The sequence below is a fragment of the Eutrigla gurnardus genome, assembly GCF_963514095.1.
Source record: "Eutrigla gurnardus genome assembly, chromosome: 13".
In the NCBI taxonomy this organism is placed as follows: domain Eukaryota; kingdom Metazoa; phylum Chordata; class Actinopteri; order Perciformes; family Triglidae; genus Eutrigla; species Eutrigla gurnardus.
In genome coordinates this window covers 1,882,793-1,906,278 of record NC_139936.1, presented here as the reverse complement: position 1 = coordinate 1,906,278, position 23,486 = coordinate 1,882,793, and the positions used below count along the sequence as shown (strand labels likewise).

The following is a 23,486-nucleotide window of genomic DNA, read 5'->3' as shown; positions in this document are numbered from 1 at the left end:
TTTCTAATCTGATCAGGAGAAACGTCCAAACTCACCGGAACATTCTGTCTCTTTCAGGTTCCACTCCGACCCCCTTCCCCTGCAACCCGTTGATCATGCGTTTCCCCAGCGGGACCGTCTCCGCTCCCTCGCCCTCCTCTGGCCAGCTGGGGGGTCAGGGCCCGGGACCCGGACCCGGACCGGGCCGGTCCTGGGAGGAGGAGCCCAAACCTCTGCTCATGTCTCAGTACGAAACCCTGTCTGACAGCGAGTGACCCGGAACCTGGTCGTACCACCACGAGTCCCCCGCCAACACACACACACACACACACACACACACACACACACACACACACACACACACACACACACACACACACACACACACACACACACACCATTCCACTCGTCAGTCGCCACGCGAGGATCGTCCCGTCACACACTGAGACGCCGCCGCTCCGTTTGCACTTCACGTGTTCTGCATTCACTCCAGGACTCTAAAGGACAAATCTTCTTCTTTTGAACTTTGCTACTTCTCCTCACTGGCCTTATCGACACACACACACACACACACACACACACACACACACGTTTTCCTCTGTTGCTTGTGGAAGGGACTCGAGGAGGCGACGGAGGAGGAGGTCCACCTTTTGTTGTTTCTTTTTAACCCAGTCCAGTCCTGTGTTTGGAACGTGAGCTGAGACTTTAGTACATTTTGATGGTGAACTTTTGCTGGTGTCATTTTGTTGTCTGTTATCTGAGATGATGTATCTGTGGGGCTCCAGGTCGGTGATGGGGGAGGGGCCGTCTCATTGGTTTACAGGGTAAACATGCTGTTCATTGCTGATGTAATCCGGGCGCTCCTGAAGGCGAGGAACGCCGACGGCGTCAGGCGTCCATGTTGGAGGAGGAAGAGGATCTGCCATAAAGATGGCACGGAAACAAGTGACACTTTCTCACTGTTTTTTGTTTTTGTTGTTTTTTTTATATTAATCATGTCTGTGTTTGTTGGAACCGTTTTTTGGATATTAAGCACTTAGCTGTCAGTCTGTTCACAATGGCATTTTATAAGAATCCGTGTTTCCAGGGGAAGGTGGTTTTAAGAATGGACTCGAGGAGTAGCGTAGAAATCCCACCGGAGCTTTTTCCCGTTAACACCTCCCTGTTGAGTTTGGGCTCGCCGCCGCCGCCGCCGCCGCCGTTTTTCTCCCACTCAAGGCGACAATCACGTTTTTGGTGAAGACGACGCCGAAGCCGCGTGAACGCCGTCGTCCAGGAGGTGACGAATAAAGCCATCTTTCTGTGACCTTCTTTGGTCCGCCAGAATCCCGTCTGGGAGCTGTTGTGACGGTCTGACCTCTGACCTTTCGCTGTCTGGAGGAGGAGGAGCCGAGACCCGACTCCTCCTCCAGGCAGATTTTGTACAGTTATGAGATATTCCTAGTGTTAAGTGCCATTTATTTTACATATACAGTACTGAAGTTACCAAGTGACGCACAATTTTTATTTTTACCCCCCCTTCCCCTCCCCCCCCCCCCCCCCCCCCCCCCATGACAGAGTTCATGTCCATGTAGGGAAATCTGAAAAACAAAAAAAATGAAACGTCCTCTTTTTAAAATCAAACATTTCATGTGCATTTTTTTCTTCTTCCTAATACCGTCACAGCCTTAGCTTTTAACTGTTAACCCCCTCCCTCCCTTCCTCCTCCTCCCCCCCTACTGGTCAGAGGGAGGCGTTCAGAAAGCATTCTGCTGGTTTTTAACGGAGCATCGGTTGACTGCAGTATTTTAAAAGTCTCCCTCGTGGAAATGATGATGGTTTGTAGGTTTAGAAGACGTTCCTTCCCTCTAGTTCCCTCCGTCACCAACATGACTGTTATAGGACTACCTCCCCCTCCTCCCCCTCCATCCTCCCCCTCCTCACCCCCTCTCCTCCCCCTCCCTCCCCCTCGTCGCTGATATCCAGCGTCACACCTGCAGAAAGCTCCGTTTGTTTTTTAAATCCAGGCCGATGGAGGCTTTGTAACTGTGTGACACACACACACACACACACCCTGCGTTTCATTTATCCACGTGTGAAATGTAAGAATGTGACGGTAAAACAGACAAAGCCATATCCAGCTGTTTCCTCCCGAACCGGTGACGAACTGACGAGTTTTTAAACAAACAATATACTGAAATCATTTTAAACAAGCATCCGATTTAGTTAAGTTTTTGTTCTCACCGTTTGTTTCTTTGGTTTTCAATGTCACGAATCTTAAATAATCATTTAAAAACATGAAAAGACAAAGGTAATTGTGTTCCCTGGACTGTCAAATTTAGGGAGGGGGGGGGGGGCATAAACAGTACATTGTTCAACCATTTTGTGCATAATGATTTTTTTTTATTATAACCCACTGTATAATAGCAAGGATTGTATATAAAACTGAAGAGATGTAAATATTTATGTGGCTTGCTTCAAGGTTGGTATTACAAAAAATTAAAAAAATTAAAAATAAAAGAAATATTCACATGGTTAAATTCTACATGCCCACCAGCAAGCTTTGTGGATAGCAGTGTAAAAATGAAAACAAAAAGACACTGCCTTAATGTTTAAATAAAAAGCTTATTGCCATTCATGGTCTCAGAGTCATTTTTGTTTTTATTCTTGTGTTTGTGTTGCATTCTGCATCCTCACACACACACACACACACACACACACTCTGGACTCAGGTCCGCTGTAACGACAGTCAAGCACCACTAGGGGGAAGCACATGCATGTTTTATAAAAGACTTTAAATGTGATGCATGGTTTTGCATGAATTGACCAAAAAGAAGTGATAAAATATACTTCCTGTTTGTGTTTGTGGTGAGATCTCGGTACTGGCTGATGTGGACCCGGTCCCAGCGCCCCCCCTCAGGCCTTAAACCCTGAACCCTCAGGGTCTGACATCACCTGTTAAAGGTTTGAGTGGGAGGGCTTTAAATGCTATAAACACGTGTTACGTTACCGTGGTGACACTAAATCATGCTCATGTGTTTTTGTGTATTTTATTTTTTTACGTCTTCCAGGTTCCTCAGCAGACGAGAGGTTGTCGTAGGCGTTCACAACCTCCCGTTATGAAAAGTGAAGCCAACACTGAAGTGCCTTAAACTTGCATTCTCTCTGCTGGCCATCAGGGGGCGACTCCTCTGCTTATAAACGGTCTGACTGCATGTAAGTCTGTGAGAAAATGTACTTCTCTCTCAATTGATTACTCTTACTATTATTCTTGATTGATAATGTCATGATTTTATTGGTTGTGTTATAATATATTACTGATGTGAGGATGCGTCATATTTTCTTTTCTTGGTAGAATAAAACATCCGATTTTTATATAGAAACACAAAGAAATAGATTTTATATTTAGTAATTTTTTCAACGCTATGACTTGTGGGTAATCCCCTCAGACGAAGTCTGTGGAAATGCAGACTTCTGTAAAGTTTTGCATTGAGGGCTTAAAACTCATTTGATGGTACTGGTCTCTGGTCTGTGGTACTGGTCTGTGGTGGTCTACTGTCCGGTCATTCAGCTCCTGTGAAGGTCAGGCTGTTCCGATCCGCCTCCTTACATAAGTCCACTGAGCTTCACAAGGTGACGATGTTCTCACATTAGAACTGTAATTAGCCTTCCTTTCTCCTTCCCCAACATCCGTCCTGACAGAAGTTTAATCCTCCTGCTGCCCAAAGAAGAAATGTCGTTATACTCAAGTATACCTGCAACGTCATACTCACAAGTGCAGTAATGAAGTATTTGTTACTTCCCAACTTCTGTTATAATATATAACAGATATATAATATAATTAACCGATAAGAAAGTTCCTCATAGTCGATCTCCAGTCCTGAGAATTAATTTTTTGTTTATGTAAGAACGATTTTCATGGAAAGCTTCAGATCAAAGTGATGAACACAACACCATTAAGAGCTTTGGGAACTGATATTATTATTATTTATTCATTTAGGATATACATCTTTTTAAATAATTTTTCCGTTGATCAGAACAAGAACAATGATTGATGTACAAAAATATAAAGAGAATTATGAAGTGCCTCGATGCCAACATATACAACAGGAAGAATATTTTACAGGAACAAAATCAAGTGTTGGAAACACGTAAAAACCTCGAACCCCCGCCGACTTCCTCTCGCCGTTTCACAGACGTCTGCACATCATCTTTATTATTAAAAACCATCTTCAGAACGACTTCCTCGTCTCAAAGAGCAGATCACATTTATTCATCTCTTCCCGTCGCGCTACTTGCAGTTCCCTCGTTAACCAGCATGCGTCGTACGATACCGATAAACCTCGTCATCGAACACGTCCACGCTCCGAACTTCACACTTACTCACTTATCTGGAGGTTTTTATTTATCAAACTATAAAAATAACAAGACAGCAAATAAAAAACAACCTCAACTCAAAGTCAGCAAACACATTTGCAATGAAGTAAAACTGACACCAACGAAAATGTGAGGTAAAGTCTGAATTTTCAATATTTGCCTTGTTCAGGAATCTAAATATAGAGACGCAAAAATAAAAATAAAGTCACGAAAATGCTCAATAAAACAGTGAAAATCTACGACGCCGTATTCAGGACATTGAATGTAAAATGAAAAAAAGGAGCCGGGGGAGGGGCGGGGCAATATTCCAAGAAAAAATTAAAGTCGTACATTTCCGAAATGTTTTTTCTGAGATTTAAGTGGTAATTTTCAAACTCACAAAATTACGAGAAAAAACCTTTATAATCTCAGAAAATATTTGTTTTCTTCATGAAATATGAGTTATTTTTTTCTCGTAAATGTACGACTTTAATCTCGAAAATTCTGATTTAGTTTTTTCGCTGAAAATTGCCGACTTGTTTTAGTTTTTTTACAATACGGCTTCATAGAACTGATGCATTTTTATTAATTTATTATTTTAATAAATTAATAAAAATGTTTGATGCTTTTGATCGGAAAACTGCCCCGCATGACGATTCGTTAATGTGGAAAAACGACACAAAAACCCTCGGTTGCACCAGCGATTCGTAAATTCAAAGCGATCATGCGACATGATGTTAAAATGTGAGTTTTACCGCAACACCTCACGACATTAAAAGAGGTTGTAAGTTGTATGGAACAAAGTAATTCAATTAAATATGCAACCAGTTAGCTCGTTAGCTACTGTAGCTAACGTTTGCTAACAAAGACAACGTTAGCTTGCTAGTCTATGACTCGTTGACGCTGTATGGTTGTAAAATCTGACCTGGATACTTCACAAGATTTTAAATCAAAGTGACAACAACATTACTCAAAGTGAGTAATAATATCGGATTAAATGACCGAATAACGTTAGCCACGCTAGCATAATCAAATATTCCATGAATACATTGAAAGAAACAGATTTAATCACGTGTGCGTGACCTACATGTACAAAAAGATTACTGGTTAAGTTCAAAATATTGTGCAACTAAAACTATAATCAGCCATAATTATACTTAATTATGTGGCGTTTGTTCGGACGGAGTGAAGACGTTCCTGCAGGTTTAATGTTTGAGACCGACTACTTGTTACTTCTTGCCCAAGCTTGGCGGATGAATTCACGAATAGCTGGTGACGACTAATCCAGTCTAAGTTTTATTTTATCGTATTTATCTTCAAGCTAATCTGCTAATTGTTGGGATTCCTGTTTTTTCACGGTGAATAAACAAGCTGCTGTCTGAACGTGTTCATTTAAACTACAGCAAGTTTGTAGAGATATTTTGGTCCAATTTTTCATATGTAGTCCTGAACCCCCCCCACCATAACACCAAGTCCACTGGGCAGACTGTGATTTATAGAAAACAAGTGCAATAAAGCCATAATTAGAAAGCTTTGCGTTGGTGGGACTGGGTCTAGGTCTGGGTCCGGGTCCAGGAAATCCACCACATGTCCCCGAGCTCACGGTCGAACCAGAAAGAGAGCGAAGGCCACCAATTTGTCAGCTCCCGTTTTAAATAAGACATAAACCACTGAAGTGCAGCTGAAGGGGTTCCTCCACGGAGAGTACGGATGGATCCGGGTTTTAGTGCCCCCCCAAGTTCCTCGGTCCTCCAAAACAAACCAGACAGTGACCTGGTGGGCCTACTGGTCCTCCTGGGGGCCTACAGGTCCTCCCTCAGTTCTATAGGTCCTCCCGCAGGCCTACAGGTCCTCCCTCAGTCCTACAGGTCCCCCTCAGGCCTACGGGTCCTCCCTCAGGCCTACAGGTCCCCCTCAGGCCTACAGGTCCTCCTCAGGCCTACAGGTCCTCTTGGAGGCCTACAGGGTCTCCCTCATGCCTACAGGTCCTCCCTCAGGCCTACAGGTCCTCTCTAAGGCCTACAGGTCCTCCTGGGGGCCTACAGGTCCTCCGTGTAGATGATGCAGGGACTCGTGTCCTCGCTGGACTCCAGCTGAACCGTGGACACGAACCAGCGGCGGCCGGCGGCGGCGTTGTAGTTGAGCGTGGTGCGATACGTGTTCTTGGCGTGTTTGGGGTAGATGATGGTGGTGCTCTGGTAGCTGACGGGCTTCTGCCGCGGCTCCAGGTACACCTGCGACTTGTAGCTCCGCCAGGTGCAGTCGCGCACCGCCACCACCGTCTCGCTGAAGGCGGTGGGCGTGGCCACCGGCGTGCAGTACACCTGGTCCCGGTAGTGCTTGTCGGAGTCGTACTTCACCTCAGAGTTGCACCTGGAAGGAGAGAGAGGAAACGGTTCAGAAACACGGCGGATCACCGGCGGCGGAACAAGAACGTCGGCGGCGGCTCCCTCACTTGATCTCCTGCTCCGGTTTGGGGTCGACCTCGATGCTTTCTCCGAAGAACACCGGGTGCATGCGGCTCTTTGGGTCGGCGCTCGTCGGGTTCAGCAGCAGGTACGGCAGCTGTGGACAGGAAACACAGTCAGCAGGGATTTCAGCAGGAAGCAAATTAAAAACACTCCTACAGGAAGAACACGCCCCCAAAGAGAACTCGCCGGTTACCACGACAACAGGCAGACACGAAGCCCGGCTTCCGTTTTTAATTCTTGCACCTTCAGTATACAAACAAATGCAAACATAATAACATGAGCATGAAGACGGGGGCCAAGGACACGGCATCGCCGCCGCCGCCGCGGCGTGAGGCTCGTCTTCCCTACGTTCATCAACGCCGCTCGAGCTGAACTCACACTCGGTTCAGGTTCGTGTACGGAAGCCCATTAGTGCCACGTCAGAAAAAAAGTGAAACTTTATCAAAATAGTGACGTAGTGTCGTTGGTCTGTTTCTCATAATCTGAGATACGAAGGGATTTTTTTTTTTTACGTTTTTTTTCCTGACTGTGGCACTGATGGGCTTCCGTACATTTCCTTCATGACCTGGAAAAACCCTCCGAAGATGCCAGGTATCCTCTCAGCGGTGAGTTCTGGCAAACTGTGCAAAGCAAACACTCGTGAATGGAGGGCAGTGGACACCCCCCCCCCTCCTCTCCCCCCTCCCCCCCCCTCCTCTCCCCCCTCCCCCCCCCCGTATGCACACAAAGCTGAAACCCTCCTGGAAGCACATTTCTTCCCAGGAAAAACAGTCTGCAGTCGAGCGACCCGCACAATGTACAAAGCACAATGAGAGAGAGAGAGACGCCCCCCCCCCCCCCACCCCCGTCCATCAAACACCCCGAGATCACATGACCCAAGATCACGTGACCACGCTCTCATGCACAGAGAGGTTTGAAAACAGACGGAGGTCATCAGGTGGGTTTAATTTAGACGTGAGAGGTCATCAAACACTTATGCAACGGCCTCTAACAAGCCACGCTCTACACCCCCCCCCTCCTGCACCCCCCCCCCCCCCCCCCCCCCAACCTCTACACCCCCCCCTGCACCCTTAAATAGCCCTGGAGGATTGTTCTGAGGTGGCACACAAAAACAACACACAAATAGATCTGGAAGGTAGAAAACATGGAGGTGTTGTCACGGCGACAGACAGGAGGATCTGTAGATGTCGTTGGGTTTGTGTGCACACATCACCATCATCACCATCATCATCATCACCACCATCATCACCATCATCATCATCATCACCACCATCATCACCATCATCATCATCACCATCACCACCATAATAATAATGGATGGAGTTGTTTGGTGCTTCTAGACACTCAAAGTGCTCTGACAGGTTCCATTCATTCACTCCGTCATACCGGTGGTGGTAACTACCATAGTAACCACAGGAGGCGTGGCCTACGGCCCCTCCGACCACCACCTCAAACAAACAGCAGTCACACACATTCACACGAGGCAAGCTGGGTGAAGTGCCTTGCCCAAGGACACAACGACCACGACACAGTGACAAGAGCGGGGATCGAACCGCCGACCCTGCCAACATTGGCCAACCCGCTCCACCGCCTGAGCCACCGCCATCGTCGTTGTCATCATCATCATCATCACCACCATCATCATCGTCTTCGTCATCGTCATCATCGGATCTTTAACAACAAAATCCACCTACTTATCTGAACCTCTCTCTCTCTCTCTCTCTCTCTCTTCAGCAAAAACCTCAAATGTCACCCAACTCCCAGGATGCATTGCAGCATTTCTGAGGCCTCTGGTACCCCTTTTCCACCGAGGCATTTTGAGGGCCGGTTCGGAGCCGGTGCCCAATCGCGAACCAGTTCTTCCTGTTTCCACAGACAAAGAGCCGGCTCTGGGCCAGAAAAACTGGTTCCAGAGCGGCACCAACTCTTTGCTGGTCTAGAACCGTTCACAAACCTACGTCAGGGGCTGGGGGCGGGGTTAACGCTCGAGGCAACAGGGGAAAATACGCCGCTGCGGAGTGCGGAGTTTTACTAACGTTACTGTTCCCGGTAAGTTTCACTTTTAAAATGTTTCACCTCGTTGCTAACCAACGACACATTTCTGTTTAGTTGACCAAGCTAGTGATTACGTTCATAACAGCAGCAACTAGTGGCTTTGCTTCCTCGGGTAATGTAAGCTGACCGGCTAGCTAGCCAGCTAGCGTGATATTGCTAACAACAACGTTAGCATGCCACTTTCTGACTGCCGTTAACTAAATGTTACCAACTACCAACGTAACATAACATCTGTGTTCACAGCGTCGTGGACACGTTTGTGATCGACATCGGCGATATTGAACGGAGGTCCAACCTGCAGACTAAACATCAAACACTTTGATCTATTGATCACACACTGTTCTACACTTTAAAACATGTTGTGATTTTAGTATTTTGTGTATTTTATTGTTATTGTATTATTTGCCAAAATAAACACTTTTTCTGAAGAGACATGTCTGCTATGCATGAAATTAGCGCTGCGGGGAAACCTCAGACGTATACAGTGACGTAATGACGTGGCTCTCTGGGCTCTCTAGCCGGTGGAAACGCAAACAGGTTCTCGGACGGTTCGCAAGTTGAACCAACTGCGAACCAGCACGGCACCGGCCCGGTTCCTGAACTAGGTTCGCGTTGGTGGAAAAGGGGTATGAGACCTGCGCAGGCTTGTCCTCCTGACCTCCGAGGACCGGCAGCGACCTGCGAGGTGATTCTTCCTCTTTTCTTTCCCATCGAGTCGACAATTATCGTAAATCTGAAGTTTCCGTGGGGATAATCTATCGATAATCTACCGATAATCTACTGATAATCTATTGATAATCTTCTAATAATCTACCGATAATCTACTGATAATCTACTGATAATCTACCGATAATATTCTGATAATCTGCCGATAATCTACCGATAATCTACTGATAATCTATTGATAATCTACCGATAATATTCTGATAATCTGCCGATAATCTACCGATAATCTTCCAATAATCTACCGATAATCTTCTAATAATCTACTGATAATCTACCGATAATATTCTGATAATCTACCGATAATCTGCCGCTGATGGAGTGAACGGTGCGTTCAAAGGATGGTTGAAATATACGTGATAATAGAATTCGTTGATCGCTGATTCAAAACTGTTAATCTGGAAATAAATCAAGATATTTAAAAAACCTGTAAACGCAAGAAAAGTAACGATGATTCACTTCAAGTAAGCGATCTTTTTATTTTTTAACATCCATTTCCTGTTTTACATTCAAGCCATAAAAAAAACACTCGCTGTGTATTTCCATCGTCATCATAAATATCGAAGTTATCGAAGGAGAGAGTGACAAATAAAGCCTGATTTAAAATACTACAGGATCCTAAAATACAGGATTTATTTACCGTTTATACATGCAGATCTGATGATCGTCGTATTTCAGATCATTTGTTTTATCTGTGATGGAATAAAACATGTTTTATTGCAATTTAAAGCACATTTTGATGATTATCGAGCGATAATATCGCATTTTGGCGGGTTGAATCCTTATACTACTACTACGTACTAATGTTTTTATATATATATATATATATATAGATATATATATATATATATATATATAAAACATTAATATTAAGGGACGAAGATACAAACATTTATCTGAAATCAACCAGAGATGTTTTTTAACGAGTCAATAAGAAACGTGATGGTTATTAACCGGGAATACAAACAGACTGAGGGGTAAATATCAGACGAATACTTTGTTACTGTACTTCAGTATGAACATGCAGGTATCTGTACTTGAGTACTTGTATACGTTTCCTTCCTACATGTTAAAACAAATCTGTACTTCCTCCTCACATTTTAAAACCAGGCTGCGTACTTTATTATGTTTCTCTGTCTTATAAACATGACAGCCAGTAGAAAAGTACTTCATACGGATACTCTCTACTCTGAGTACTCTGAGAACACAGGTATCTGTACTTCTACTTCAGTAGAGAAGGTTCTTGTACTTCTACTTGACTCCTCCGTCGTGAATCCATCACTTTGTACCGCTGGATTATAATAGTTTCACACACACACACACTGTTACAGGTCTGTCAGCTCGCTTGGGGACCCCTCCAGGACCCCTGGGAGTCCCTGGACCTCAGGTTTGGAAACCCCAAGTGGGCTACAGAACCAAGTCACTGACCCTCATGTGGTTCTGGTCCAGCTGACGGAACCAGAACCAGAAAACCAGAGAGAGAGAGAGAGAGAGAGCTTCCAGATGTTTTACTTTCAGTGAAGTGACCCCCCCCCCCCCGGACCGGTTTCGGGTCGGGACTCACCAGTTTCCCGTCCCGGCTCTCCTTCCCGGAGCTCCCGTGGAGGTTGTCCTCGGAGCGCGCGGCGTCGCTCGGGGCCGGGGACAGCGAGCAGAAGGGCGGGCTGGGACTCGGGGGCAAGCCCGAGTCCGGACTGTCGAGCAGCCCCTCTCGGTTCTTTCCTTTCAGGCTTTCATCCATCGCTTGTAGGTGTAGATGCCCCACCATGTCTGGGACGACGGGACCGAACCACCCCCGACCGAACCGCCCCCCTCCGCCCCGAACCCTCCTGGTCGGTACAAACAATCCTCGTTGGGCAACTTTGAACCCGAGCAGAGAAGAGATGTTTAGAAACTAAGAAGTCAGATACGCATGAACGCACCACACGGAACCCTCTGGAAGGTTACCTGCGCGTCGAGATATCCACCTTTAATCCCGAATTATAATCCAGAAAGTCCGCTTTCAAACACGTTCATTCAATGTTCTCAATGTAAAAAAAAAGGTACCGAAACCCCCCACAAACAAAGTGGTCTGGCACCGATCCGGATCGGGATGAGACCCTCTGCGCGCCCCGCCTGCGTGTGAGTGTGCAGCGTGTGCGCGCAGAGCTCCTTCTTAATGATCCTGCCAGGCTTTTTCCTTTTTTCCTGCACCTGGATCCAGTCCAGCCCTCATGATCCGGATCACTTCCACGCACGGCCGACAGGGGCGAGCACGTCTGTGCAGCTGTGATCCGCGGGAGTGCCCTTGAGCAAGTCCCACCAGAATCCCTCCCTGCTGGTTCAATGCTGGTTCCATTATATTCATATTAATAATGATTATTAGTCAATAATCCGCCGTCATTATTTATTACAACACGTTCTGATTAATAGGTAACGTTATTAATTATGTTGAATGAATGGTTGTAGTGATAAAAACACCTGTAATTATCAGTTAATTAGTACTTTAGAGTTAATGACATCAAAGCAATCAGTGGTGATTATTTTCTTATGTCACAAAGCAGTTTTTGTGTACTTATATTTATATATTTATTACTGGGACCAGAGAGAGGACTGGTTCTACTGGGACCAGAAAGTGGATTGGTTCTACCGGGACCAGAGAGTGGACTGGTTCCATTGGGACCAGAGAGGACTGGTTCTACTGGGACCAAAGAGAGGACTGGTTCCACTGGGACCAGAGAGGACTGGTTGGGACCAGAGAGAGGACTGGTTCCACTGGGACCAGAGAGGACTGGTTCTACTGGGACCAGAAAGTGGACTGGTTCTACCGGGACCAGAGAGTGGACTGGTTCTACTGGGACCAGTGGACTGGAAGTGTGAGTATAAAGTGGACCAGATTGTGGAGGACTTCAGTACAACAAACACGCTATGGATTATTGATCACTGATCATGTTCACGTTCATCCTCCACCACTGATGGATTGATATTATTGATCACTGATCCGAGGACACAACGTTGCTGATGTTGTTGCTTGTGTGATATTGATTAGGTAAACCTGTTGTTCTGTCCAACAGAGTGAACTTCTAACATCTCTGCCCAAACAAGTGGAGCCCTGCCGTTTGTGTTTCCCTCATATTGATTACTGATAAAAAGAAAAACACGATTGATCGACTGCAGCCAGAATTTTGTTTCTCCTCATTTCAAGAAACCATCAGCTGTCTTTGGGGAGCAGTTTGCTATTAAAGGGATTACTGCAGTTATTTTTCATAAAGCCTGTGTGTGTGTGTGTGTGTGTGTGTGTGTGTGTGTGTGTGTGTGTGTGTGTGTGTGTGTGTGTGTGTGTGTGTGTGTGTGTGTGTGTGTGTCGGTGTGTGTGTGTGTGTGTGTGTGTCTGGTGTATTTCAGGACTGGGTGGAGATGGGTGGGAACGCTGAGCATCCACCAGTTACTAAATGAGTGCATGGTCCTACACACACACACACACACACACACACAGACACACACACACACACAGACAAACACACACACACACACACACACACACAGAGCGTGAACACGAGCCGACTGCGTCTTAAAGTGGTTGATTGTATCTTTGATGGTCCAGCAGCTCTCCATGGTATTTACCACAGATTGCCAGGAACTCATGCGTGATGTTTTTTTTCTTGGGCTCTCATAAAAAGGAAGATAACTGTTTCTTTGTGTCGTCGGCAGATCGACTTAATTAAAGGCCCGTTAAGCTCACACAGCTGCAGGGTTGTTTGTGGAGAATTGTTTTCCCTCCTCTGCATTATTGTTTTAAAGCCACAGCAAGACGCTGGTCTTTACCGCCGTTCCCTGGGTCAGGTGTGTGTGTGTGTGCGTGTGCGTGTGTGTGTGTGTGTGTGTGTGTGTGTTTGTGTGTGTGTGTTTGTGTGTGTGTGTGTGTGTGTGTGTGTGTGTGTGTGTGTGTGTGTGTGTGTGTGTGTGTCTGTGTGTGTGTGTGTGTGTGTGTGTGTGTGTGTGTGTGTGTGTGTGTGTGTGTGTGTGTGTGTGTCCGTCTCAGTCATGTTGATGTGGAGGGATTAGGGTGGAGATCTGTTCCAGATTAGCCATAAAATAGCAGCAGGCACGGCTGATGATGAGGGTTTGTGTGGGCATGTCTGAGAGCGAGCCGGCAGGAAGTGTTGCTCAATGGCAGCCTTGCTGAGGGAGTGACACGCCGGAATAATGTGGTACTCTTTTAAAAGATTTTTTCAGGCATAGACGGCTTTTTATTAGCAGTGGACAGATAGGGAAGACAGGAGGGGGGGGGTGACGTGCAGGACCTCCGGCCGGGATTTGAACCGGGGTCGGCGTACGTACGTACGTACGTACGTGCATGGCATGCACTCTAACCACTCTGCCACCTGCGCGTCATAATGTGATACTTTACACGTCGGTGGGTTTGGTCACACGTCTGCACCTTTAAAGGCTCACATGTGGTCATATTCAGCATGTTTGTATTAATATCGGCATCCTCACTCTCTGCTCCTTTATTTTATTAATTCTAACTTCTGGGAAGGATTTTATAACCCTGAAGGTTTAAATCTGACCCATATGATAACCATGAATAGAGAGCCTTCCTGTGCAGGTCAATCATCTGTTTATTTTCTCCCTTAATGTGTTGTCCATGTTCGTTTATCCGTCCCCGGGTTCAGGGAAGCCGTTCTATCCTTCTCAGTAACGACGCTTCGACCCCCGTTTGTCAAACCTGGACCTTCTCCAGGACGGATGCTGGATCTTTGTGGAACACCTTCTCCGCTTGGCCGAGCGGCGTTCCCCGTTACGTGGGAGAAGATTGAAGAGTTCTGCAATCAGGATCTCGTTCCTGAGAGCTTTGAGATCTCAGGAGGCTTCAAGAGAGGGGGGGGGGGGGGCAGCCAGGACAGCCAGGACAGCCAAGACGTCTGTTGATGATTCATTTTTTAGTGCTCGATCATCTTCCCCCCCTCATCGCAATCACTCACATCCACACACACACACACACACACACACACACACACACACACGTTTGTGTGCATAGATGCAGAAATTCACACAGAGAAATGGAGACGCTCACATTCCTGATCTGCACAACTCTCTGGCTCGGCCTCGCTGCGTTCACAAGACGTTGCCAAGCCAGCTGTGTGAACTGGGTCTGGAGGGGGGGGGGGGGGTACAGGTGTGTGTGTGTGTGTGTTTGTCTGTTTGCATGCAACAGAGTAAGTGAGACTAACAGTCAGACAGAAAGAAGTCTATTTCGCCCCCTGTGACCGATTCTTCTGTGTTTTTCAGTGTAAGGCCCAGATTCTCTGCACGTTGGTGTGTGCATGTGCCGTCTGGAATAGCTCTCCATGTAAACAAACCACAGAGAGGCCGGCCCTGTCAGGGAGGTTGTTTTGAGTCACAGCGGTTTTTACACACAGACACACACACACACACACACACACACACACACACAAACACACACACACACAGACACACACACACACACACCTGGACTCGTCTCCGTCTCACAGATAGGTGACCCGTTTGCTTTTCACACGAATGTACACAAAAACACTGGGCGCTTGTTCGGCGTGCTCACGTGGTCATGTGACCCACGCACCTCCAATCGTATTGGCCCGTTTAAAACAAGAAGACTATAAGGGGTTATGGACATGCTTCCACTCGATGATGGATGAGCCTGGCAGGTTCTCAGTCATCCAGCAGACGAGTTCAATCTGTACAGCACCTCGCTGCTCTGGAGCCCGGCTGCATCTGGTTTTAATGGGGAGACCCCCCCCCCTGGATGAAGGAGACCACCCCCCCCCCCCCCCCCCTCCTATATGGCGTTATTTTAAGTGTTTACGGAGCAGCTACAGCGTTAGCGTAGCCTACCTCCGATCGAACCAGACTCCATTCAGAAAACAAGCATTTTAAAGCCCACTGCTTCTAGCTAACTAACTACGAGTGAACATTGCATTTATAATTATTCTTCCGCCTGATTTTATATATAGAAATTTAGAAATATATCCAAACATTATTCTTATTCTTTATCTTTAAATAAAGGCCTTTTCTTCACAGAGAGGCGGGGAAGTCATACTTTCTCCTTTTGTTTGGTTGGACTACATTTCACCACATTCCACTTTAATTTGCACCAGTTTAACATCTGATTCATATTCCGGCCGTATAATCTGCTAACCAATAAGAGCGTGCATCTCGTTTGTTTTTCAACAGTCACAAATCATCGCCACCGACCGGGTCGCTGTGGAACTCGGCGTCCTGCACCCTCGGTGACCTCCTCTTTATGAGCTCCCCGAGGCGCAGCAGATGCTAACAGCTCACCCACACCGGCTGTAATCAGTGATTCACCTGCACGCCGCTTCCTCGCCGCTTCCTCGCCGCTCTGTGTGAACAGTCAAAGGTAAACACCAGGACGGCCTTTGTTTAATGTGTAACAGGCCGGCATGTGACTGTGTTAGTGACACGCTCAGTGTATGGATCGATACACATAGAAACAATCTATAATCTGCCTCAGTAAATATGCAGAGGTCATATAAATGCATGAAACGTGGTCTCAGGAAGTGGACTGTGTGTGCAGTAGATGGTCAGTCTCTGTTTTTTAGCTGCTTATGACTCACGTCACAGCATCCACCCGAGGAACGTGGATGGAGGATTCTGTTATTTATTGACCCAGAAGGTGGAGTCGGGCTCGGCAGCCATGTGAGCCAACGAGGAAGAGGAGAAAGGTCAGGACGGGGGAGGGGAGGGGGAGATAAGAGCTGTTTATGTTGTCCCATTCATCTCCACTTAGAGGGACGGGGCTTCAACACGAGCCGACCTGTCCGCTGGGAGTCTGGTTTGGGTTCCAGTGTCGGCATGTTCACCAAATCCAACCATCTGAGACGTCAACGACAGCAGCGTGGCAGTAAATCTGTGTTCAGGAGACGCGGTGGCTTCCTCGTCAGTCAGAGGGATTATTCTCCACCATGGGGGGGGCTGTGTGAGTTCTGCCAGGTTGAGAGCAGCTCGAGTGCTCTGCCATCAGGCGAGGTCGGGTTTCCCATGATCCTTTGTGTTTGCCTTCTCGCCTGCAGGGATATAATGACAAGCACAGACCACCCATGTCTGCTTTGACCTCAGTGTTATTTAAGGAATCCCCCAGTTTCTCTCCCTGTGTGTGTGTGTGTGTGTGTGTGTGTGTGTGTGTGTGTGTGTGTGTGTGTGTGTGTGTGTGTGTGTGTGTGTGCGTGTGTGTGTGCGTGTGTGTGTGTGTGTGTGTGTGTGTGTGTGTGTGTGTGTGTGTGTGATAAATCCAGTGTGATGAACCTTTTATTTTGAAAGGTTGACATAAATACTTAATGATGATGACTGATGAGCTAATTTTCTTTTTACCACAAAAAACAAAAGTTGATGTCGGTGTTAGAATGTCTTTATATAATTGGTTCTGATTCCAGAGAAGATTAAAAATGACATTTTGACATTTTTAATCTTCTTAGAAACTTTGGTTCAATGAGCCGGCCTGTTCTCTAATAGGTGCTTACATGATGATGAATACTTTATGGTCTGTTGGAAAAATATGTGGAATGTGTGGTTGAGTCTCCTTTTAAGACTTTGAGGAAGAAATCGGTGCCAAATTGTGGTGTCCCTAGGTCCAACAAGGACCCAGTCCCAGGAGGTGCTGGGTGAACAAGGACCCAGTCCCAGGAGGTGCTGGGTGAACAAGGACCCCAGTCCCAGGAGGTGCTGGGTGAACAAGGACTCCAGTCCCAGGAGGTGCTGGGTGAACAAGGATCCAGTCCCAGGAGGTGCTGGGTGAACAAGGACCCCAGTCCCAGGAGGTGCTGGGTGAACAAGGACCCAGTCCCAGGAGGTGCTGGGGAGTCGTGTCCAGAGGTCAGAGGAGCTTGCTTCCTGGCTGGCGGGTTTGTGGAGGGAGGAGCTGCACGTCCATGTGTTTTGTTTCTGCAGCGTCGACGCGTTACATGTGTTTCCAACTCGCCCAGCATCCTGGGTGAGACGTCCCGGAAGCCTTTTGTGTGGGATAGAAAGTCAGGAAGCTGGATTAATGGGAAATGTGGTCTAACTTTCTGCAGGCATGCAGCGTCATTGAGGGAAAACATGAACAATAGCTGTGGTGCTGATGGGAGTTATAGGACCGTATGTTTTCTACCACAAACAATAATCTAAACTTCAGTCCAGCTTTACGCTGAGCTCTCCCTCAACATCATCCAGAGTCAAACACCTTATTCCGTCTTTTTCCCTCTTCAGTCTGACATCATGTCCACATCCAGCATCTGCTTCCCTCGGAGTCAGCCTCGGTCCTCGTGGGCCGCATCCTTCCAATGAATCTCGGGCTAAAAAAGCTGCTTTTGTCTGCCTTGTTGCACCGCGGTCGGTTCTGTGGACTTCTTTAATTACTTTTTTAGGAATCTGTTAATAGCCTTTATTTATTGCAAGTATAGTACTTTACTATATTGATGTGAATGATGTTTTTTCATGTTGAGGCTCCATCGTAAAGACGGTTGTATGTTTATAATTGATGATCACATCTGCTGGTTTGGACATTCGGGGTCTTTGTGCTGATTTTGTTCCACTTGTTCATGAGTTTACAGTTAGTGTCATCTTAAATTGTAGTACTTTTTAAACATAACACGGTAACATTTACTGACAGTCGACGGTCAGACCCGCTGCAGTAAAACCAGAGGTTTTCTAAAGGGACTCTGGTGCTGGTTTGTCCACAGTTCCTAGCTTTAAGTACAATGCTGTGGTACTTCAACTTAATAAAGTAACTGTACTTTTCCAGTTCAGTGTCTGAACTCGGAGATCTTCCCACTGATTGACGCCTCCTTCCTGGCCGGTCATGTGATCGTATTAGGCGACGGTCTTGCGAGATCACCTCCGGTGCTTGTTTGTCGTTGGAGTTCAGAGCGGTACAGTTAGCGTGCAGGACTGGAGGTGTCGGGGGAAAAAGCCAGGCAACTACATGAAAGGAAAGCAAATTCCTCACGTGTTTTCCCATGACAGTCTCAGCTCAGGCGTCCAAACTTAAAGCCTTTTCACTTTTTGCTGCCGGGGAGTTAAACCGCTCACCATCCCACGGAGAATTGCACAATGTCGTTATTGGCAATCTCATGGTGCTGTAAAACGATTAAGGGGATTGATCGGCTGAACGTGCTTCAGACCGTCTGCTGACGGAGGTTGGTGTTTTGTTCGGCAGCCCGTCTGCCTCGGGGAGGATACACTCATTCATGCACACACACATCTCTGTTGCTCAACACAGCTGTGGGTAAACAGGCTGTGTTTATATGTCCGTGTTTCAACTTGTACACACACACATTAACACCGGGGCACATACTTAGAACGGCAACACACGGAGAGGCGTGTTCGCAGCGCCACACCAGCGCTCCTGCCACAACTTGTTAGGCTGAATAAAACGCTGCGTTCAGCGTTACAACACGAAGATGTTCAGTCATGTGGAAATATGATTGTTAACGTTAATATACAAGCCGATCAAAGGGACGGATTTAGACGTTTACCTGCCAATGCTAGTTAGCTACGAAGATGACTTTAACACTTAGCTGGAAAGTTGACCTTGAATTATGAAGCTAACTTTGTTAGCAGCTTCACACCAGAATCCACATGAATCCAGATCCAGTAAGGGTGCTGCTTGTGTTCCTCAGATCCACCCGTCGCTCCTCTACACTCCAAATATGGTCACTTCCTTCTGTTGGTTGCAGAAAATTCCCAACAGTCTGTTACCGACAACACAAATATTGCACCAGTCAGATTACAACCAGTGTCAACATTGTTAGTTGATACCGCAAATAACGAGTCAGAACAAGCATCGCAGTAAAACACGACCTTCCATGTTCTTTAACTCTGTTATACTTGGCCTGTTTCCCACTCCACTAAAAAGGAAGATTTCTTTTTTTTTTTTTTACATAGGAGCCGCCTTAGGCTGGATTCACAGTTCTGTAAGGATACTTGTAGACGCACCTGTGGATCTAAGCAGAGGGGTGTTCTGGGTAATCGTAGACTGCAGAGGCTTGTAACGTCTTTTTTCTTTGAGGCCGCTAACGGAGTGTTTATATATTGGAGGAGGGAATCTATAATTCACAATGCTATCAGGTTGTGTTGCATGAAAACTATGTTTACTCAATACACGGTGACAGAAATGTACATTATAACATAATATCCACTGGAAGATTAACAAATACCTGCAAAACCAGTAATATTAGTATCGAAAAAGAAGGAATTGGTCATGATCTTTTACACAAAAGTCCATTTCGTAGTCAAAAAGGAGGTTCCTTCCCGTCCTCGCTGCTGCATGTAAAGGATATCCTGGTTAAAAGGGGCTGAACTGTTTTTGGGAGGAAGGTTTGTGATCCGGTGAAACGTATACAGCAGTTTGTCAGCGTGGCTGCTATTTCAGGACGTCATTTCTTAAAAGCAGGTCAGTGACGCTGCCGGCACACGGCTGGTGGTCTGGACCGCGTGGTCTGGACCGCGTGGTCTGACTCACAGGGGGGCGTCGTGTTGGTTAATCTGCAGGTGATACCAGATAGGTGGGGTCCGCCCAGAAAGTTTATCAGCTACAGAAAAATGTGAGTCATTGACAAGTGTGCTAGATCCTTTCTGGCACCTATTTCCAGTGTACGTACACACACACACACACACACACACACACACACACACACACACACACACACACACACAGTAGCAAAACATCTGCTACACCAACTTAAAAAGAAAAAGGCCAAGAATATTCTGGAAATATTCATCAACCTGTGGAACTCGATCCTCTGGCGTCCCGTCTAGACAAACCGCTGCAATTTGGTTTCCTAGAATTTATCCTGCAGTGATTGAGGGAGAATGAGATGCTACCACGGCCTTTTTTTCCAGACGAGGGTTCAAACTGGGGCTTCAGCCTGGTTTTGGCAACCAGTCTGTTCAGCTGTGTGGGGCTGGACCGAGGCCACGTCCTGACCACTGTCCCACCAGTCCACGCTGACCCCGGCTGACCCGCGGCCGGCAGCAGGACGCCCAGCTGCTGCCTCCTCACGCCGTCCAACTAACCGGGTTACGGCGGATCAGACAGCAGCGAGAACGCGGGTCATTTCCTGCCGCGATGGTCACATTTTCACCGAGCACACAGTCATAATGAGATTTGAGCATATGTGAAACATAAAGAGGCTTGACCGCGGTGGCAACTGTGCTGTTAAACCGGAGAGCTGTTTGGATCTGGAGACGAGGGATTTGAAGCCATGTTATTCTGTGCCGCCGGCCAACTGATCAATTTTCTCCCATCCAGTTCCACAGAAGTGAATCTCTTCTTTCACAAAGCTCAAAATACCGCAGAGAAAATGGGACGGGGTGGAGTTCAGACGCCGGGCCAAGTTTTTTTTTATGTTCAGTGGAATTAGAAATGACTTTTTAAATGCTGCTCTCCATGCTCTGCCCTACTGTAAGACTCGGTTAATGACTTTAATGTGCCGTTGTTGGCATGGGATTGTCATCTTTCTTCTTTGGATGATTTTTAAAAAGCTGCAGTGATTTATAGCTGGTTGTGTTTGTCACGCGGACGTCTGATTTTTAGCTCCCATCGGCCATGTCGAACTGCATTTACCACGTTGTCAAAATGTATTGTGCGTCTGATGAAATATTGCATTTCAGTTGTGACTTGAAGACACTTGGAGGGCAGCGCTCTGGGCTGCTGACTGACAGATTGAGAGCTATCACGGCAGTTGAGGTTTTGGGATGAGAGGTTTATGTAGTCAGCACATTCCCGCCCTTCATTTTCACGTCACGATCCAGCATTCTTCTTCTTCTTTCTGGTGGAGAAAACGATCTGGAGGGCACGTCTGTGCGCCGTAGGGAGTTACACCAAACAGAAAAGACATTAAGTTTAAGGATCGGATTAAGACACTTTCTCCTAACGTGGGTCTGAGCCATAGAAGCAGAACGGGAGTCAAACCGACGTCTTTTATTCGTCCCACGGCGGGGGATTGTGCAACAAGAAGAGGCAGTAAATCACTAAATATAAAACCTATAATCAGTGTGAAATAGGATATAATGTTGTTATCGTTGCCGTCGGCGTAACGTTACCAAGTGCAGAACAAACCAAATTAAACTTCTTCCACACACTTTGTTCAGCTCATTTCCTGTAACCAGTGTAGCATTAAACATGGTGCAGTTAGCAAGCTACCTAGCGTACAGCTGGTTGGTTAGCAAGCGTGCCGATTCCACCATGCTGTAATGCTACACTGGTTCCAGTAAATGAGCTGGGTCTCTCCTACTCCCTTCCTGCAAACTACCACTAACTCTTCTTTTTATTTTTTTACCTTTAGTGTATCTGGATGTACTCGGTTTAACTTCTTTTTATCTCATTGGTTTTATCTCTTTTTTTTTGCATAAACTTCTAGGGACGAGTTTTGCAAATTAGCATCCACTATAAGAACTATGCTACCTGCATTGGTCAGCTGTTCTCAGTTTGTCTATGCATGCTGTATCTGTCCCTATCAAATAAACCATAAACAACTAGCTACCAAGCTAACTAGCATGTCCACTCTCTTCCCTGTGAACTGGATTAGCACCATGACCCTGGAAACCAGTTTCTTCTCCCCCCCCTCCCCCTCCATTGCATTTCTTTGGTCTTGGCTTTACGTCTCGTCCCCGTAAATCAACCCTGCTGCATTTAATGACACTATATTTAGTAGTTTTCAGTAGTTGGCAGGCGACTGTGCAATATGCCGTGACCGTTATGTTGGAGCGCGTTGCACGGCATTTAGGCTGCCTGGTGTTTGTACACAAGACTTCATTTGCATCCTCTGTGTAATTTTGAAGTCCTCGTGAACATTCTTGTGGACGGGAGCGAGGGAAGTAGTGGCACTTATCTCCAGAGGTGGTCTCACCTCAGCCCCGAGAACCTCATGGGTTTGAAACAACTGTGAACATGTTGCATGTCACACACACGCCGTTATCCAAGCAACCCGCCCGTATACTACAATTACTAAATCTAGATCACAGATTATGAGGAATTTACAATGCTGTATGCGTGTTATTATTCGTTGCAAATGAGTCGTGTATAAAACTCCTAGTGTTCCTGCAGTATTTTTGATATTGTTTTTGTAGTACAGAAAACTAAGCTTAAGGAGCAGTGATTTTCCTGTGAGTCATGTCTTTATGCTAAGCTAAGCTAACTGGCTCCAGATAAAAGAGAGCGATGAATTCTCGTTTTAAGAACGTGAATAACAAAATGTTTTCACTATTTCTATAAAGATCCTATTCTTCTTCTTCTTATTAGCCTCTCTCTGAAATGATATGTTTGAGCTCCTGCCCCTCCCTCCCAAAAAGCCATGAAAGTGTTGTGATTGGTCAACCACAATGCCCCGCCCCTTCCCATAACAAGGAGATAATAACAGGAGTTGTTCTGCTGGGGGATGATGATGGAATTCATTTTAGTCACTTGTTCTTCAACTCCGTCGTGGCTCAGAGGTAGAGCGAGTCGTCCCCCGAGCGGCCGATAAGGGTTCGATCCCCGGCTCCTCCAGGCCACAAGTCCAAATGTGTTTCACACTGAAAGAAAGAGAACATTTACTGCTGGATGCTGCTGATGGATGTATTTAAATACCCGTCACTCCTCCACTGCCAAGTCACTTAACTGCCCCCTCGGGTTGCAGAGAGGGAGGCGTAGCTTGTCTGCAGTGATTTATCGGTCAATGACAATGTGAGAACTGATAAGGAGTCTAGCAGGCAGCATCCAGATTGTCACTTTTCCTGTTGCATCGTTTTCACATCTTTGCATCAAATTACCGACTCAAACCCGTCAGAAATGATTCAGGTAAGAAGGATATCAAACGCTGCGACCCTTCATCTGGAAGCTCTCCAAACCACGTTTATCTAGAGGTCAGGGGTCAAGGGACCCCTTTGAAGATCGGCCATGCCAGTTTCCCCCTCACTGAA

The 23,486-nt window shown here is 46.5% G+C and overlaps 2 protein-coding genes across 6 annotated transcripts in view; one reads left to right on the top strand and one right to left on the bottom strand.

Annotated features, from left to right (window-relative positions):
• The window catches only part of ncor2 (nuclear receptor corepressor 2), an 87,448-nt gene extending 84,854 nt beyond the window's left edge, over positions 1 to 2,594 (top strand). For all 5 annotated transcript variants that reach the window (XM_084023940.1, XM_084023937.1, XM_084023939.1 and 2 more), the window contains one exon: positions 58 to 2,594. In XM_084023940.1, the coding sequence (XP_083880066.1) occupies positions 58 to 254 (197 nt within the window). In that variant the 3' untranslated portion in view covers positions 255 to 2,594. The remainder of the gene's footprint in view (positions 1 to 57) is intronic.
• Positions 2,595 to 3,928: 1,334 nt separating this feature from the next.
• On the bottom strand, positions 3,929 to 11,696 carry rflna (refilin A). The gene is made up of 3 exons (XM_084025853.1): positions 11,128 to 11,696; positions 6,770 to 6,879; positions 3,929 to 6,687 (listed from the first exon to the last, which is right to left on the bottom strand). Exons 1-3 carry the CDS (start codon positions 11,329 to 11,331, stop codon positions 6,354 to 6,356), a joined length of 648 nt encoding a protein of 215 aa, XP_083881979.1. The 5' UTR covers positions 11,332 to 11,696; the 3' UTR covers positions 3,929 to 6,353.
• Between the last annotated feature and the right edge of the window lie 11,790 nt (positions 11,697 to 23,486).

Excerpts from the sequence above, each read along its gene's own strand:
- rflna (XM_084025853.1), bottom strand. The coding sequence starts at position 11,331 with ATGGTGGGGCATCTACACCTACAAGCGATGGATGAAAGCCTGAAAGGA. Across the intron at positions 6,880-11,127 it reads AGAGCCGGGACGGGAAACTG|CTGCCGTACCTGCTGCTGAA; the intron begins GTGAGTCCCGAC and ends TCCTGTCCACAG. Across the intron at positions 6,688-6,769 it reads AAACCGGAGCAGGAGATCAA|GTGCAACTCTGAGGTGAAGT; the intron begins GTGAGGGAGCCG and ends CTCTCCTTCCAG.